The 17,492-nt window shown below is 40.5% G+C and overlaps 1 protein-coding gene across 3 annotated transcripts in view; it reads right to left on the bottom strand.

Moving 5' to 3' along the window:
* The window catches only part of ARID2 (AT-rich interaction domain 2), a 97,467-nt gene that overhangs the window by 15,806 nt on the left and 64,169 nt on the right, over nucleotides 1-17,492 (bottom strand). For all 3 annotated transcript variants that reach the window (XM_028745963.2, XM_028745962.2, XM_028745965.2), the window contains 9 exons: nucleotides 15,458-15,524; nucleotides 15,124-15,374; nucleotides 13,976-14,072; nucleotides 13,682-13,891; nucleotides 12,195-12,347; nucleotides 11,678-11,750; nucleotides 10,559-10,693; nucleotides 9,465-9,661; nucleotides 5,150-8,028 (listed from right to left, as the gene is read on the bottom strand). In XM_028745963.2, coding sequence (XP_028601796.2) covers nucleotides 5,150-8,028; nucleotides 9,465-9,661; nucleotides 10,559-10,693; nucleotides 11,678-11,750; nucleotides 12,195-12,347; nucleotides 13,682-13,891; nucleotides 13,976-14,072; nucleotides 15,124-15,374; nucleotides 15,458-15,524 — 4,062 coding nt within the window. The remainder of the gene's footprint in view (nucleotides 1-5,149; nucleotides 8,029-9,464; nucleotides 9,662-10,558; nucleotides 10,694-11,677; nucleotides 11,751-12,194; nucleotides 12,348-13,681; nucleotides 13,892-13,975; nucleotides 14,073-15,123; nucleotides 15,375-15,457; nucleotides 15,525-17,492) is intronic.

The raw sequence follows: 17,492 nt of genomic DNA, 5'->3' as shown, positions 1-17,492 counted from the left end.
CACTGGAACAGGGCTGAAGTAATCCATGTAAAGAACAACCCAAGGGCATGTCATAACATAAGACAGGAGAGAGAGACAGGAGTTTTATCATATTAACATACAGATAAAATAGGATAAGGGCCATCACGCTACAAGCAATAGGAACACAATAAATAAATTGACAGTCAAAAGTTATCTGAAGCAGTAGAACATAAAACAAGAAGTTTCAAAAAGTCATCTATGATCAAGATGAAAATGTGCAATTCAGATCACTTGGGTGTATTAACAGAATATACACAAACTCGCACAGTTATTTAGAAACAATAAACATTTTGGAGATGCTCTCAGCAGGTAATAGGGGCTTGCTACATAACACAAACACTGAGATGATTTATTTGAGAAGTTGTTCTAGCTCTACAAGTATCTAGTAAGCATAGTTACACAAGCGGATGGGGAGGCACTACAAGCTATGTTTTTGTACAGAGAACATTTTTTACAAAAGTCTCACAAATTAGAATGGTTAGAAGAGTATTTCTGAGACATCATCTATACATTATTTTTTTTAAAAAACAACCACCCTACTTTTACTTATCAAACTCCTCTTTTACTAAAATACAAGTAAAAAAATCTAGATTTGTTTCATTTCTGCTTAGTGTCGATTACAGAAGAATAAAGGAATCCTTGTTACTTTCACCAAAACTTGCAAATCATGTATTTATTTAAATATTTTATTCCTCTGTCCTCTCCACAATAAGGCTCTCCTGAGAGTAAGGAGGCCCTACTGAGTATGACTGGGCTGAGGTGCAATAAGGTCAAAGGTATGTGTGAGGGGGGAACTCCTGAGAACTGGGGAGGGGCGCCATCAGTGTGTGGTAATCACCCAATTCAGTGGGGCACCCAACTCTCCAGAGAGGCTTTTCAGGGTGAAGGGAAGAAACAAAGGAAGTCAGCTTCCACAAGTCTTCGACTGCAGACTTTTCTTTGGAACTATTGTCTATAAACAAGAAAAGGCTAACATTTTGACATTTAAAAAAATATAATACAACAACAAAACAGAAAAGGAATGGGGAATGTAGCTGAGCCCAATATCCTTATACAATAACCACAATAATGGTATTTCCTGCAACTCAGATTTCAGTGTCAGTCATCAATCAGTCATTCAATAGGTAGTGGAACAGCAGTCAGTACTGTAGCTCTTAGAGGTTTCAGGAAAATGCACTTTAAAGTTGTCTGGAAACTTCAATCCTGGAGGCAGACTGAAAATGCTGCCCTGCTATTGCAAACATGATTAAGGCATCATTGTTACTGAGAAATCTCCTACTGACGCTATCATTGTCATCTGCTGTTACAATGTAGGCCATCCCCCCCCCCCCCCCTTGACCTAGTAATACTTTCAGGCAGAAAAGGTTCCAAAATATGTCCACACATACAAACATTTCCTGAATGAGGAACATATCTTCCAACATTTTAGGTTCACACACACTTGCAATTCACAGTTCCACCCAGCTTCACCATATTTTAATGCAAACTATGCAAGAGAGGATAGCAGTTGCGGTCCCTATAGCGATTGGTGAAGTAATTAATATGATTCCAGGCAGGAGAACTAAAAAATGCAGAGAGAGGGGAAAGTCCCAGGGATGGCTCCTGTAATATTTACAATAGCTATGAATCACGCTGAGCATGCACAGAGTTCCTTCATCAGTGAACTACTGCAGCCTTAGAATTAAAGAACAGGCATTCCACAGCAGTTGGCACCCTTATTTCTAAAAGAAAGGAATCCTTATCGAATTCAAGCATTGCTTCAGCTCCGATGAAAGAGGAGGAGCTTCAACCCATCAGCTCTCTCTCCCCACAGCCCAAAAGCAATCTCCCTTGCTTTGTCTTCTGGTCCTTCAACCTAGGGACCACCCCCCTGCAACAAGATAACCATGACCCCAAACACACACATTCTATTTCTCTGGCACTTCCTCTCCTCTGCATATGCTCTCCTGCCTCCCTCTTCTGACTTTCACATTCCTAAAAGGAATGAGAGGCAGACAAGAGAAAGAACTCTTCTATGCCCTCTCTCATCTTTCCACCCACTTAATAATTGCAGCCTTCTCACCTTAGGGGCTTAACAAGATTTTGTGGCTTGTAAAGGGACAGCAGGATACATAGTAATAGTCTGGCTCAACACCTGTAGTCTTGATACAAGCAGCTAAACAAACAGGATTGTGATGTCATAATTATGTCATCCAATAGAGGAATGTTTTCAGCCCACCTGCTGGCCAACTTTAAGTACATTTTCATGAAATTATAACTACTGTGAAACTTCTTTTTCATGGTCTAGCTACTGGTTCCCAAACTGTTTTCTGTCCAGACCACTTGAAATTTGCTGTAGGCGTTCAATGCACCACTTAATGATTTTTCGGCCTGTTGTAGTAATTATAATGTGCTGATGCTGTGTGATATTTAACCGCATTTTTACAGACAAACCACATACCACTTGAATGAGGCTTATGGACCACAGTTTGGGAACCCCTAGACTAAGGTACTGGTCCAATTAATGGGATAGACACTGAAATTCAAGACTGAGAAAAATCCTTACTAAAAATAATTTTTCTTCTTGTGCTAGGGTAGATCTTTTTTCAAGCTTTCTGATACCTTTGTCCCCATCCCATGAAGCGTGATCCACAAACATACAAAAACAAGAAGTTGCTGGGAGCAGGGATGTAAATTAATGAATTCCTGGCATCCAACCACGGAAGGCATGTACATGGTGCTTGTTCCAATGTGGAGATTGCCCACTCTTCAGTCCAGCATCACTCTTCCCTCCAGCAGCACAAATTAGATATTCAACCGGTGAAGGGCTATGAGAGCAGAGCAGTGCAGCTGACTCTATGTAGCAGGGGACTTTCCCTTTTGTGTGTGAATTCACATACCACATTCTGTTTGAGTAGCTTTCCATTTTTCCACATTTAGGGAATGCTTTTGGCCCTGACTTGCCTCCATGGAATATCTACACATCCATCAAAAAACTCCTGCCTGTTCAAGAAGATCCTGGGGCATGCAGGAGAGTCCACTGTATGTGAACTGAGGCCGCTACCTAGAAAGCACCCCAGATTTCCCCAAAGCTGTGTGTTATAGGCACAACTGGTACCAGTGGACAGGTTGCCTTTCGTGGTTGAGTGGATTGACAGCATTAAAACATTATTGGCTTACAACTAACAAAGCACTGATACAACTTAGGAACGTAATTCATCTCTCTGGTCACATATCCCACATGGACTGTGGAATGGTATCTGCTTAGATACAGCGTTTCTATTGGCTCTTGCCAAGAGAAGGACACAAAGCAAGATCAGTGTTGCCGATATGTGAGTGAAATATGCTCCATTTCTCCTTTGGATGTGAACTGGATGAAGCTGTGTCAATGCTGAACTTGTACCTGGAGGAATAATAGGTGGGGGCCAACTTACTGACGCTGCATCCTGACAAAACAGAGACACTGCCGGTGGACAAAAACAAATAACAATAAATATCCATGCTGTTTGGTTAGTAGAGTTACAAATATTTCAAATCCGAAAACTGAACATGCTGCAGAGCTCAGGAAGTTGGAGGGTAAAAAAAGAGATGTACAAGATCACCCATAAGTGCTCTGTGGGTGATCCTGATGATATATACAACAGAACAGAGATGAATAAATTTGCACATTATGGGCACACCCAGTTGTAATTATACAATCATTCATATTATAGTCTGCAGAAAGGCACAATTCAGCCAGAGCTTAGCGCTTTTCCACGGAAATCAATGCTGCTTAAAAACCTATGCCCTCTCTCGCGGAAATCAATGCAACAGAAAAGTGCCAAACTTGGCCTGCTTCTATCCCATTTCCAGTTGTTGCTTTTTTGGCAACTTGACTGTGGAGAAACTGAAGAAAACTAGACTGTTTCTTTTAATGCATCTAAAATGTGTGTATGCTGGATTTCCACAATCAAGTGACCCACTCCCTAAGATTTCACTATGTTTTCTTCCGAACTTCATTTTGGACATGGCTTCAAGGCTTTCCCCCTTTTTCTAATTCCTGTTTGTCATGTTATTCATTTTAATGATGGCTTTGCTAGAGATTTGATTTTCTGCTGTTTTTGTTGTATAGTTTTGGAATGATTGAATATTATTTAATTTTTTATAAGGTGGGATATAAATAGATTAAATTGATACAATCTAAAAAAGCATCTGAATGTGCTCTTTTGATATGAGAAACATATTTCTCCCAGATAAATCCTCTACTGTGGAACAGTAGGTGAGCTATATATTCATCTCAGGAGTTTTTAAAGCTGCAAATGTCTCTCTAGCACACCACCAACAAAATGCGCACATCAGGGGAAAGCTAGCAGTTTTACTTTCAGTACTGCAGCTCTATTGTTGAACATAAGGACCCGAAAATAACTGGAGGTAATGTCACATACATATTGCTTTCGTCAAAATGAAGATAATTAACAATATATATAGCAGGTGAAGTAGTAGGAAAAATGATATTTTTTGATCCAGTGAAGAGACAGTACATCTACTGATGAAGAGCTGATATTATCCATTTCGTGCTCAAATGTCTCAACCATTTCAATAATCCTCCAATTTTTGTAATTAATCTTTATGCAGAAGGGAAAAAACCTTGCTAATATATCCCTTAGTTACATGTTTGTTTTATACAAAGCTGCATAAGGCATATGTAAAGTATACATGCTGCATAAATAAGACATCAATTGCAAATAGAGGCATTAAGATGCAAAACACAGCCTTGAATGCGACATATGCAGGAACAAAATCACGTCAAAACTGTAAAATGCAAGGAAACATCACTCAGTTTTCAGAAGAGAACCCACAATAAAATAAGTGAATACAAAAGGTTTGCCTGTGCATAATCAAATTATATCCTGATAGACTGCAGATCATTTCAGTGAATTTAAGCTGTACTATACTCCCATTGCTTAAACAATAACAGCGAGTGATACCACATCAGTATATGAATGTACAATACAGCTTTCTTAACATTTCCAAGCTAGTGTACGAAATAATGCAAAAGTGGAATTTGTACATCTCTACACACACACCCCCCCACACACACCACACATAGACAGACACAGAGAGAGAGTTGGGTAGCTAAAATAAGTAAAAACGAAAGCTCTGGACCTACCTGTGTGACCATACTTTGCATGTATGGTACTGGATGTTGCTGTTGCTGTTGCTGCTTTTGCTGAGCAGCACTTTCTATTGCTACTTTTGCTACAGTACTTGGATCTGCTCCAGCTGGCACAGCAACCATAGTTGCACTGCAGCCAGCCTTGTTAGGGTCACTGATTGTAACAATTCTAACTCCTACTTTATTTGGGATTCCTGGAACATTTTCCCTATCGTTATCCTCTGCTGGCCTCTTTACAGTTTTGCATTCTGCTGTGCCATTAGTCGACCGAACTTCAGATGACAGGGTAGCCAGGGGCCCACGAGGTCCTGAGTGTGGAACTGCTATGATTTGATGCCCCTGTATAACAGAGGCCGTTGACTGTGGCGAAACTACTACACTTGGGCGTTGCTGAGGCACATCTGAATTCAAACTTGAAGCTAGAGGTCCATTAGGTACATCAGCAATGGTACCACTAAGTTGCTGGGTTAACAGTTTTGAAGCCTCTTGTGTACTGCTTACAGCAGACGTAGTACCCAAACCTAATACAGGTCCGTTGGAAAATCTTTCCCCTTGATCACCTTTGGCAGCATCTTGTTGTGTGGCATCCATATTCCCTTGTTCTACTGGAGAAATCTCACCATTTCCTACATGATTGGAAGTTTTGTGATTTGGAATGTTTTTGCTTAAATGGGAACCATCGCCTTTTTCAAAGTCACAGATTCCATTAACGAGGGGTTTCCTCAAATCACTTTTAATTTCCTGCGTTTCCGGTTGCTCAGAGTTCTGCTTTCCAAGAGCTCCATTTTCACCCAAGTCTAATGACGGTCCATTACTGACCTGCGAGAACTGATTGGCCTCATTCTGAGTTTTCCCTGAGTTAGCTGGAGGTAGACTGGAGTCATGTTTTCTTCCGTTTAGAAGACTTCCCGCTTGTGTTTCGTTTTCCTTTGCATCGCCGTTGCTGGTGTTTGCAGCTCCTCTTCGGCAAGAAGGGTTCTCCATGACCTCAATTTTACGCTCGTGAATATGTAAACCTGTTGCCTCCTTTGCTTCTTCTTCCTTTTGGCAAATGATTTTGTCTCCTTTGAACGGGGGAGCAGCAGCAGCAGAACATGACGATTGTCCGGCTAGAGGTGCCTGGGTAGGCGGAAGCGTTTGCACCTGCAGCCCAACTCCTGCCTGAGTGCCACTCACCGCAATTCCAGCTGGAGCAATGATCGCATTTCCCTGACTCACAGTTGCCGTAGCAAAACTAGTATTTGGCACAACTGTTATGGTGACCTGATTGCCAGAAGTCCCTTGGAAAATGGTTGCTGGACTATTTGAGATCAACTGGCCTGGCAATATTTGTAAATTGGAAATGGGAACTGTTTGGACTGTTCCTTGGGGCTGGATTGCACTCTGCACCAACTGAACGTTTTGCTGTCCAACTAGGAGTGGCTGAGCCGAAGACTGCCCTTGAACTCCAAAACTCGGTGTTTGGTTATTTGCCATCTGATAAACCACTTGAGGGCTGGGAGCTCTTGCGTTGTTTGGAGGAGGAATCTGCGGCGCTGGGAGAATTAGCTTGCCCCCGGGTGTCGATGGGCCTCGCTTAGGAAGCAACAGCTGCTTTATCAGGCTTGACTCACTAGGAGGAGGCTGGCCGACTGCTGGGTTATTTTGCTGCGACTGAACTTGCATCTGTACCTGCTGTTGCTGCTGGACTTGTATCTGTGGCTGGGACGGTGCTGGTGAATGCTGCTGCTGCTGCTGCTGCTGCCTCTTCACAGAAAGCATCTGGCTGACCGTGGGAGGGGGTCCTTGCGTTTGCGGTGTGAGCGGTGGAGAGGATATTACGGTAGGGACTTGATTATTTGAAATTGGTCCAGGCGACGGGGAGGAAGCTGGCGTTAGGTTTGGCTGCCCACCCAACTGGACAGCTTGGCCAGTGGGTATCGAAGCGGGATTGGTAAGAACAATTTGGTGAATGGCTGGTGCGTACGTTGGACCTTGCTGAGCTGGCTGGCTTACGATCACGACACTTTGCTGAGGTGGTGGAGGCTGCTGTTGCTGCGACGGCTGCATGGACTGCTGTACCACTGTTGCGGGAACTTGCTGAGAAGGGAGGGGCTTTGGTGCAATGTTCTGAAACCCTACTCTAGATGTCGGTGGATTTTGGACGCCAGCGATCGTAACCACCTGTCCAGCAGCAACCTGGAAATTCTGAACTGTAGTAGCAGTAACTATATTGGAAGATGAAGTTGTGACATACTGCTGAGGGGCTATGATGACCGTGTCTTGTTGCTGGTTACCAGCTGTGGACTGCTGAGATGATGTTTGTACTGGCTGTGATGATGTGGTAATGAGCTGTTGACTCTGGGAAACGGCTGATGTGCATGCTGGTATATTCTGTACTCTGCCAAATATATGGCCCTGAGGTACAGCTTGTTGAATTACCGTAACAGGAGTGCCTGAGGGTATTTGTCCCGGTACCACCGCGTGCAAAGGGGACTGCTGAATTACAGGTTGATGAAGCAAAGTCTGAGAGCTGACAACAGTAACGGAGGGCTGTGGCCCTGCAATGCTAGGATTCTGATTGGAAGGTTGTGCGCCACCGCCTACGGCGATAGTAACAGGAACTGCAGACTGGGGAACGGTGCTCTGTATGACTGTGGCCTTGACTACTTCACAAGAAATTGGAGCTTTATTCTGTATGACCGTCATGGGAGCATTTTGTTGCTGCTGACTGTGAACTGAAGGGTTCTGTAGTATCCTGGAGCCAGTCTGTACCACTGTAGGTGCACCTTGAATAGGAAAAGACATTTGTGTTGCAGTTAGAGTTGAAGACTGATTGTTAATAGAGGTCCTCGGAAAATAGTTTCCAACACTTGGCGGTCCATGTGGGAGTCCTGTAGACCAAATAGAGTGGGGGGGAGGCCATTAGTGGGAACCTTGAGATTATAGCAAGCAACATTTCAAAGTAGAAGTATTATTAGTTAACTTAATCACGCATGGTTTTTTAATTAGCTTTGGAGTCAGCACTAGCCACAGACTTTGTACATACCAGACAGAGGTTCAAGTATCTATCACTGTACTTGGTGTCCGTGTATGTCCCTTCCTCTCCTTATAACTCCAAGGGCCAACAATGGTGTGGAATGCCCTCGCAAGGAGATAAAGAACTACAGAACTTTTAGAAGACATCTGAAGGCAGCCATGTATCAGTAAGTTTATAATGTTTGACTTTTCATGTTTTTATATATGTTGGAAGCAGCCCAGAGTGCCTGAAGCAATCCAGTCAGACGGGTGGGGTATAAATAATAAAATTGTTGTTGTTATGGTTCACCCCAGCTGAATGCCCAATTTGCCAGGTACACAAGACCTGCTTTTGGATAACATCAGTGTGCTACAAAATGCAGGCTTACGATTTAAGTTGTTAAATAATAATTTGCATTATCTACATCAACTAACATGGAAACCAGCTGAAGTAATCTCCTCTACCCCCCAGAAAAATGGTTTCCAAAGCATTGTAGCATTGTCTCCAGGATTGTGTATATGTATATCTGCATACCGTATTTTTCCGTGTATAAGACTAGGTTTTTTCCCTTTAAAATGTCAAAAATTAGGAGGCGTCTTATACACGGATACATCTCCCCTCATTTTCTTAAATCTGAGTCCCCCAAAATAGGGGGCGTCTTATAGACAGAAAAATACGGTGATTTCACACACCAGCCCACCATGCAGTACACTTACAACATGTATACCTTGCTTTTGAAAAAAATCACAATTCCATGGCAGCTTAGTGAGCACATGGCTCTGGAACACAGGCTCCCCCTCAGCCTCCATGTAGAAAGTCAGGTACTGCCCTGCACATCAGCAGGAATGTCTCACCCATATGATCTGCATGCCTTCTCTTTGTAGTGGAAGGATCATATGGCAGGCTATACATAATCAACTGCATCAGACTAGATGCAGAAAAGAGGCAGAATGCACAGGAGCGTAACCTTAGTTCCCATGCCACACTGGGTATATATGTCTCTACGGGTAGCAGCATGTATAGTGGCCAGACCTGCCTTCCCAACACGGGTGTCACTCCTGTTTAGCCGCATGGGGCAGTGGAGAAGTTGGGGCTGCGTGGGTTCACTGATGGGCAAGGTATACTGGCATTATGCTCCTACTGCTGCCCCTGCATGACTCCAACCTTGCCACCTAGGGCAGCACAATCCCAAAACATGCGCGACTCTTGGTCAACATACGACATAATACTGCAGTACTTGAACCAGCCCAACATTTTATGCTCTGAATCAGTTCAAAACTCAACATAAAATATTCACAGTGTATAAATTACCTGCTGGTGAAGGAGAAGGAGCTACATCAGGAACAGAATCAACCCGAAGGACAGGGGTTGTCGAAGGTTGTTGCTGATAGTACATCTGAATAGGGAGAGGTATAGCCCGCCTTTTCACTCCTAACACATGAATATGTGCCTGCCCATTGTTATTTGTATCCTCTATTCTCTTCACTGAGTGATTGGGAAAGACAGTTCTGCCAAACACAAGCAAGCAAACAAACACATTATTGGTAGCAGTGATATACTAATTAATTTTGCTAGCTTTTTTCAATGATCTTCTGAGCATAAAATCTAGCTTTGTATGCAAGTATATTTTCTAAGTATTGTGGTAAACTATGTCAGAAAAACCATTCCTCAAGGCAATTGATGGACATTTCAGTTTCCTGCCAAACGTTGAGGGTTCTGAAGTAGCGATTATATCAGTGCTTCCCAACCAAGCCTGCTGTAAGCAATGATCAGTTCATGTTTCAGCACCAAGGAAGTGTGGGCATTGGCAATGGAATTGGTATGGAGAACAGAACACAGTAGTGGAGCACTTGGGAAGAAGAATGGATCAGAGGGAGACAGAAAACGAGTGCTGGAAGAAAAGTAGTACTGAATTTCATCCAGTTATTTCTAAAACAGGGAACAGCACAGGAAGGAAACTGTGCCTTCCAAGCCTGAGAAAATTTCAAAAAGGCAATGGAGTACATATGGGCCACAGCAATTATTGCTATTTAAGGGCTGGGTGGAAATCTAAGGCAAGAAAGAAAAAGTACTATAAAATGTTTTAGATTTCTTCAGCACAGTATGCTGCTTGCATCCCACAGCTACTTTTTTATAGATCAGCAGGTTCAAAGGAAGGTCTCCCAGACTCTTGGCTCCAAGTTTTAGGTTTGGGTTTTCAAAAGATAGCTAAGATAAAATGAAAAACCCACACGGAATGTTTGAAAACAGCAAAAACAATGGTTATACAAACAACTACCACCTTTAAGAATACAAGATGGTCATATCCATAACACACTTTCTCCTTAAATTTGCAAATCAATACAAACTGCAGAACACCACACATCCCCAGACTGTGATTTATTCTGTGAATAAGTTAAACTTACCGAAGACATTTATAAAATCCAGTTGATGTTAGGATTCCACCGCGAGCTAGTTTGCTGCACGTGGAGAGGTATTCAGAGTACATTTCAGCTCGGGAGATTGAACAATCTGGATTGACCTCAAAATGGGCATTCAACCTAAGGAAATGATTTGGGAGAGAGAAACAAACTATATAAGCACATATGCAAAAACTAACTGGCTTACTGTTCTGCAACCATGTTTTTCAAACTTTTTAAGAAGCACTTCCTACATCTACATTTCTGACACAGAGCCTCTGTGCACTGCATAAGGTTCTGGATGCAACTCCAGTTCCATGGGGCACTGGCTGGCCTTTGGATGTCTTCCACTGCCCTGCAAAATAAAGTCTCTTCATGGCTTTGATCTTACTTTGGAATGCCTGTACAGGCAGCCAGGTAAGCACCTGTACAGATGGCAATACAGTATGTCTGTACAGTATGGCACCTCTTGAGAAAGACTATACAGTTGCTTAGTCCTACAGTATGATAATGAATTTTATAGCATGGTGCTATGGTGGCCTAATGTAAAGGCTAATATATTTTGTTTCTTCAACAAAAATTATCACACTAAGCTGTGATTCCTTGATATAAACATTTCTGAACTACACACACAGAGAGAGAGAAACATAGTGCTTATCTATGAAAATGTGCAAATCTATGAAAACATTCAAGCACGGGATGTAACAAGAAAGAAAGAAAGAAAGAAAGAAAGAAAGAAAGAAAGAAAGAAAGAAAGAAAGGAAGGAAGGAAGGAAGGAAAGAAAGAAAGGAAAGAGCAGAACACACAACAGCCATCTTAATACAAGAGTAAAAATCAAGCCCCTTGCTGTGAAGATATAATTAAATGCTTTATGCTCTTATCTGGAAACCAAGACACTTAAAATAGAAAGGAATATTGTATCATTCAGCCTTTCTTGTAAAGGCTGTGCACTACTACACAGCCAATGTTCAAATTAGCTGATTAATATTTCTTCAAAACAACATCAGAATATTTTTATTTCTAAAATATACATCAACCTTTAAAATGAAGATATTTTAAATTTAAACATTCTCCTATGGTTGGCTTTCTCTCCCAGCATTAAAATCCTTGAATTATGTACTCACCACTGGCATGCAAATTTTTCACTGTCAATTTCTACTATTCCTGGTGGTGGAGCAACATGTGGTGCTCTTGATGCTATGGAACAGAAATAATAGTCAGGGTCAAGGATTTAAACCACCACCTCACCACCCTTTTCATTTGTTTAGTTTCCACCCCTTACTATTTCTCAAACGTACATTTTGGGCCTATTTTCCTGAGAGCAACTCTGCCTGAAGGTAGTGGAACTTGCATTTATTTGGTGTCCAATGCCATCAGTGCTGAATGCAAGCCAGGGTCCCAAAGGAACACTCTAAGGCTCCCAATTGTTCCTTTGCAGCCATGGCTTTATCTAGCCCATACCTGACGTCTGATGAATTAACAGGTGGGTGTAGCTAGCTCAAAGTGGCCTGGTGTGCCCAACTGGGAGGCCTGGCTAGCCTAATTAGGTCCACAGGCTGGAGGATCCCCACCAATGCAGTAAAAGGTGAACACTATACAATATAATTTATATAAAATTTGTTTAGCAACAGCAATACTAACCTGGGGTAGTATGTGATGGAACCTGCTCCACTTGCTGCTGCCTGATATCGGAGAGTAGATGGCTCGTACTCTGATGTTCGACAAGTTTTACAGCCCCGAGTGCATCTGATCCAAACATCTGGATGTCCATTGAGACCAGACATACTAATGTATCTGAATCATTAATATTAATCATATTAATATTAACACAATAGAAACTGAAGGACAATTCATTTATTACGCTTTCTCTATTCAACTGATGAAAATGAAAATAGCTTTATAAGTTCGGTATATGCATTTTTCTTGGCCTGGTATTTATTATTGCATTTAACTCATAATTTTATATACTACTTGATTGTAAAAAAAAAAAATCTCAAAGGAGGTATTATACTGAAATCATAATTGAAGAATCCAGATATCTGCTTTTGTCATTTAGTATAATCTTGGGTGGGGGGGAACAGATTCAGTTATCTGAAGATGTTCTAGGAAGACCATGTTTCTTATGAATGTGGTCAACTTGGTAATAAAGTTTAGCATCAGACATAGAATCCAGTACTTAGTATGGACTCTTGAGAATCTAAGGTATTAAAAGAAACCATATTCTAATGCAGGGGTCAGCAAACTTTTTCAGCAAGGGGCCGGTCCAATGTCCCTCAGACCTTGTGGGGGGATGGACTATATTTTTTTTTGGGGGGGGGAATAGGAATGAATTCCTATGCCCCACAAATAACCCAGAGATGCATTTTAAATAAAAGCACACATTCTACTCATGTAAAAACACGCTGATTCCCAGACCGTCCACGGGCTGGATTTAGAAGGCGATTGGGCCGGATCCGGCCCCCGGGTCTTAGTTTGCCTACCCATGTTCTAATGGACAAAAATGGAAAGTATCAAAAGAGCCTCCAGATCACAAGATAGTCATTTGGTGTCCTCCAAGGCTACTTATCCTTCGTTGGTGGTTTTTAGTCATGCTACCTGCATATTAATCTGCTACCTTCCATAGTTTACTATTAACTTTTCTTGACTTTGTATCACTCCTTGCATCCACCCTCTTTCTGTAAATACTCAACTACTGAGATCAGAACAAAGCATGCAAACTAAGCAAGTTTACTCAGCTTACTTATTGGCATAATTTATTTTGTACAGTTTTATGCAACCTTCCTCATTGAAAAATATACATTTCTTTGGTGCAAATGACAAAAAACTGCACTGCAACAGCCTTACTTTTATGTAGCACTTTTAATTTTCAAAAGTCCTTTACAATTATTGTTTGTATTGGTTTGGGGGGGGGGGGAATGTATGACTCCAACTTTACAAATGGGTAACAGTGCCTGCAAAATAGGAATTGGCTAAGATCACAGCACAATAAGAACTTGAACCAATGCCTTTACAATCCAAATCAAACTCTCTACCCACTGAACTGTATTAACTGTTGTTTACTTAATAAGAAACATGTCTGGGAGCCTATAGCTAATGATATTGATAATTTTAAAAAATTGCTCACTTACCTATGCTTTTGTCAACTTTTGCTATCTTAGTACAAGCCACTTCACCCATTTCAGTGAGCATATAGAGCACTTCCAAAGCTGATATGACAAGTAACACATCAGGCAAAGTGAGATGACAGATGATTTCTTTGTAGGATTCTTGATCTACATATTCACAAATTAAGACACCATTGTCCTCAGCTTTACAAAGATTAGCCAAGATTTCCATGCCTGAAACAAAAACAAATATTTTAGAACCAAACATCTTTATCCTCAATTATCCAGACTAGAAGTAATAACCACATAACAACTTACCCCTCATTTTTAAGAATCTATCTCTTGCCATTAAGCATTTTGTAACAGTATGAAACATTAGATGAGTTGTTTTGAAATCAACAGGGTCCAATAGAAGCTGAAAAAGAAAGAAAGCACTTTTACCTGAGTGATGTACTTATAATGGAGAATAATATTTACAATCACCGAAATTAGAAAGATTAGAAAGATGTCACATTCAATACTGAAAACATTTTCAAATGGATGCTCTATCATTTCCACTACTGTGGATAAGTAAAGTCTGTTCTTCATTAACTTTCACTGTTTTTATTACCACTAAATTCAGTCTCATGTATGAAATTTTGAAAGCAATAGGAAGTAACAGTCCAAATCCATTCATTTCTACTAAAAATTCTCTCTGAGTTCAATGAAAATTATTGCCAAGTAAATGTGCAGAGGATTGCAGCCTAAGGTTACAGTTCTATCTGTTCTTATCTGGCACTATGCCCCAGTGAAAACAAAAGGATTTATTTTTGAGTAAGCATGTATAGGATTGTTCTGTAAGGCTTTGTTTGCACTACTTGTTTAGATTATATTGGAAGGCGAGCCAATAGCTTTAAGCATACCAGGAAAAATAAGCATTAAATGTACAGGACATTTCCAGAATTTGAAGAAATTAGGGCCCTTTTGAATACACCACAAAGGAAGTATAAAACAGCCACTTTTATTGTATTAAGAATGCACTGGGCGCAAGCTAGGAGAACAGTAGCCAATCTTCAGTGTTAAATGTAAAAGTATTATTGACAATTTGTGGATTTTGATTTTAGCGATGGGTTACATTTTGGGTGAGGGTATGGCATCTAATTATTTAATCTCATCCCAGACAAAGAACAGGGATACTACTTTGAAACAAAAACAAACAACCCATATCTTTACATTCAAATGAGGCATTCCATGATTATAAGTACATGCTATGAAGAACACAGGGATACAATTTCAGTGGACTAAAAATATCTGCAGAAACTTGCTGTTCTCAAAAATATTTGAAGAGATAATAAGAAACAACAGGAAAGAGTCTGGAAGATCTCCAGTCCCCTTTTATATGAGAATCCTTAATGTTTAAACTCAATCCAGCCTTGGGATTCAGGCCATTTAACTCATAAAGAGCATATTCTGAATTTGTTTCTTACCTCTGCGGCAATGTTTCCTAATGTGTCGAGCCCCAACTGTCTTAGAGAAATAAAATGACTGTGAGCAGAGAGTAATAAGAAACGAAGACAGGTACGATTAGCTGCCAACAGTTTTACATTTCCTTCCTCAAAGGAAAGATTTCGTAAAATCACTGCAATCTGGAGAACCCGTTGTCCTTCAATATCGTTAATGCCCAACTTGCGTGGTGGATGAAATAAAGACTCCCATATCCAGTCTTCTGGTGTAGCATCTATAAAAGACAACACATTCACTTGAACAGTTTCTGCTCTAGATACCCCAGATATAACCCAATGCTCATTTGACGTAACTCACCTTGAGATTTGTTTCTGTCTGAAATGAGGTCACGTACTTCATTATCTTCAACAATATCCCTCCAAAACTGAACAAAAACAAACAAACATTGATTAATTTTTTTATTGCAAAGTTTCCTTTAACAAGGTAGCAGTCTGAAAAACCCATTGTGATGCGGGGGGAATGATGAGACTGATTACAATATCAGTATGTGTATCTGATTACAATATGTGTATTTGAAGAAGTGTGTGTGCACACGAAAGCTCATACCAAGAACAAACTTAGTTGGTTTCTAAGGTGCTACTAGACAATTTTATATATAACTACAATAACTTAGTTATGAAGCAAAAATCATGATAAAATTACAGTGCAGGATTGTACACTCCTGACCCAAAAGTACTATTTTGCCTTCACCATTTAGCTGCATAGCTACAGATGTGCAGTGACAGAATTATGCACTTCAAAACTTATCCAAGTTGTGCCTTTCTTTAACGAACAAATACGTTCCATTTTTTTTAGGTTGGATGTTTGCATCTTTTTATTTAATGTGCTCAATTTATTTTCTTTCAATCTGGGATAAACTGCGAACCTACAGATAGTCTTGGACTATGTTTCCGTATTACTTCAATCACCCTTGATTATTGGCTATGCTTGCTGGGGCTGGTGGAAGTTGAAGTCCCAGTAACAACTAGAAGGACATTTGCTCCCCAGTCTTGATGGCCAATGCTACAGTATCATTTTAAATCAAAGCAACCACTGACGCAAAATAATTTCATGTTTAAAAGTAAAAGACATCAGCATGAATAACAAAACTCTAAGCCATCTGCCACCTTTTGTTATATGCTTATTTTTAATCCTATCAGTCTCTTGTTCTTCTATCTCTAAATGAAACTCGTATGTAGTGTCACTGTAAATATCATGGCAAGAAAGTGGAGCTAATTCACACCTGGTTGGGAGAGCAAGCATAAAAAGAACACCTTAAACACTATTCCACTATCTGGGAGGGGGGGGGGGAATCAAAGAAGAAAATAAAATGTAACACTATATAACAATTTATGCAAACATGATCTCTTTATCAATTATTGAATGTACAGTAATAGAAATGACACGTCTAAAATCCACTTAATGCACGCCTTCATTAAAACATGAAACAATGAAGCATTTAAGTAGGGTGCACTATACTGCTAAACATTAAAAAAGGAAAAAATAGAATTCCCAAAATCTAGCTAATTTTAGAATCAGTGTTACTAAACGGCATTCCTGAGTAATTCTTTTTAAAACTGTGCTATCATACTAGATACACTGTAACAATTATAAATAGATTTTGGAAAACATCCAAGCTTCCTATTAAAAAAATCCTCACAACATAACTGAAGCTCCTATTACTGCTATCACTAAACAATGAGACATTCCTGGACTATCTTTCCTCGGGACACAAATATTCAACGGATGTAACAGGTCAAACACATATAATTTGGTAGGTTTCTATATGCACCCCTAGCAATAACTATTTGTGGCCTTTTTGATGTAATGACTAAATGGCATGGGACACAATTCTTCCCCCCTAGAAGCACAGCACCCATATGTAGAAGGATCCCCCAAAAGATGCAAACAGAGCGTTCCCCAACCCAGCAATATGAATGCATAGTCATTCAGTGCACCAGGCTATTGCGGTGGTACCTTGGTTCTCAAACGCCTTGGTTCTCAAATGCTGAAAACCCCGAAGTAAGTGTTTAGGTTTTCAAACGTTTTCAGAAGCCGAATGTCCGATGTGGCTGTTGGCTATTGTTTCCGGGGCATCTGCACCAATCAGAAGCTTCACCTTGGTTTTCGAACATTTTGGAAGTCAAACAGACTTCCGGAACGGATTAAGTTTGGCGCTTTTGTTTTTGCTATTTATTTTGTGTTTTTGCTGAATTTGTTTTTGTGACTGTGTGAAACCCAGTTCAGCTACTGATTGGTTGATTGACTGCGTGACTGTGGAAATGGATAAAAGCCCCCCCCCATCCAAACAATGACTATCATCAGTGCAGGTAAGGGGAAAAATAATTTTAAT

The sequence above is a fragment of the Podarcis muralis genome, chromosome 10 (assembly GCF_964188315.1).
Source record: "Podarcis muralis chromosome 10, rPodMur119.hap1.1, whole genome shotgun sequence".
Lineage (NCBI taxonomy): Eukaryota > Metazoa > Chordata > Lepidosauria > Squamata > Lacertidae > Podarcis > Podarcis muralis.
This window is presented reverse-complemented; position numbering and strand designations above follow the sequence as displayed.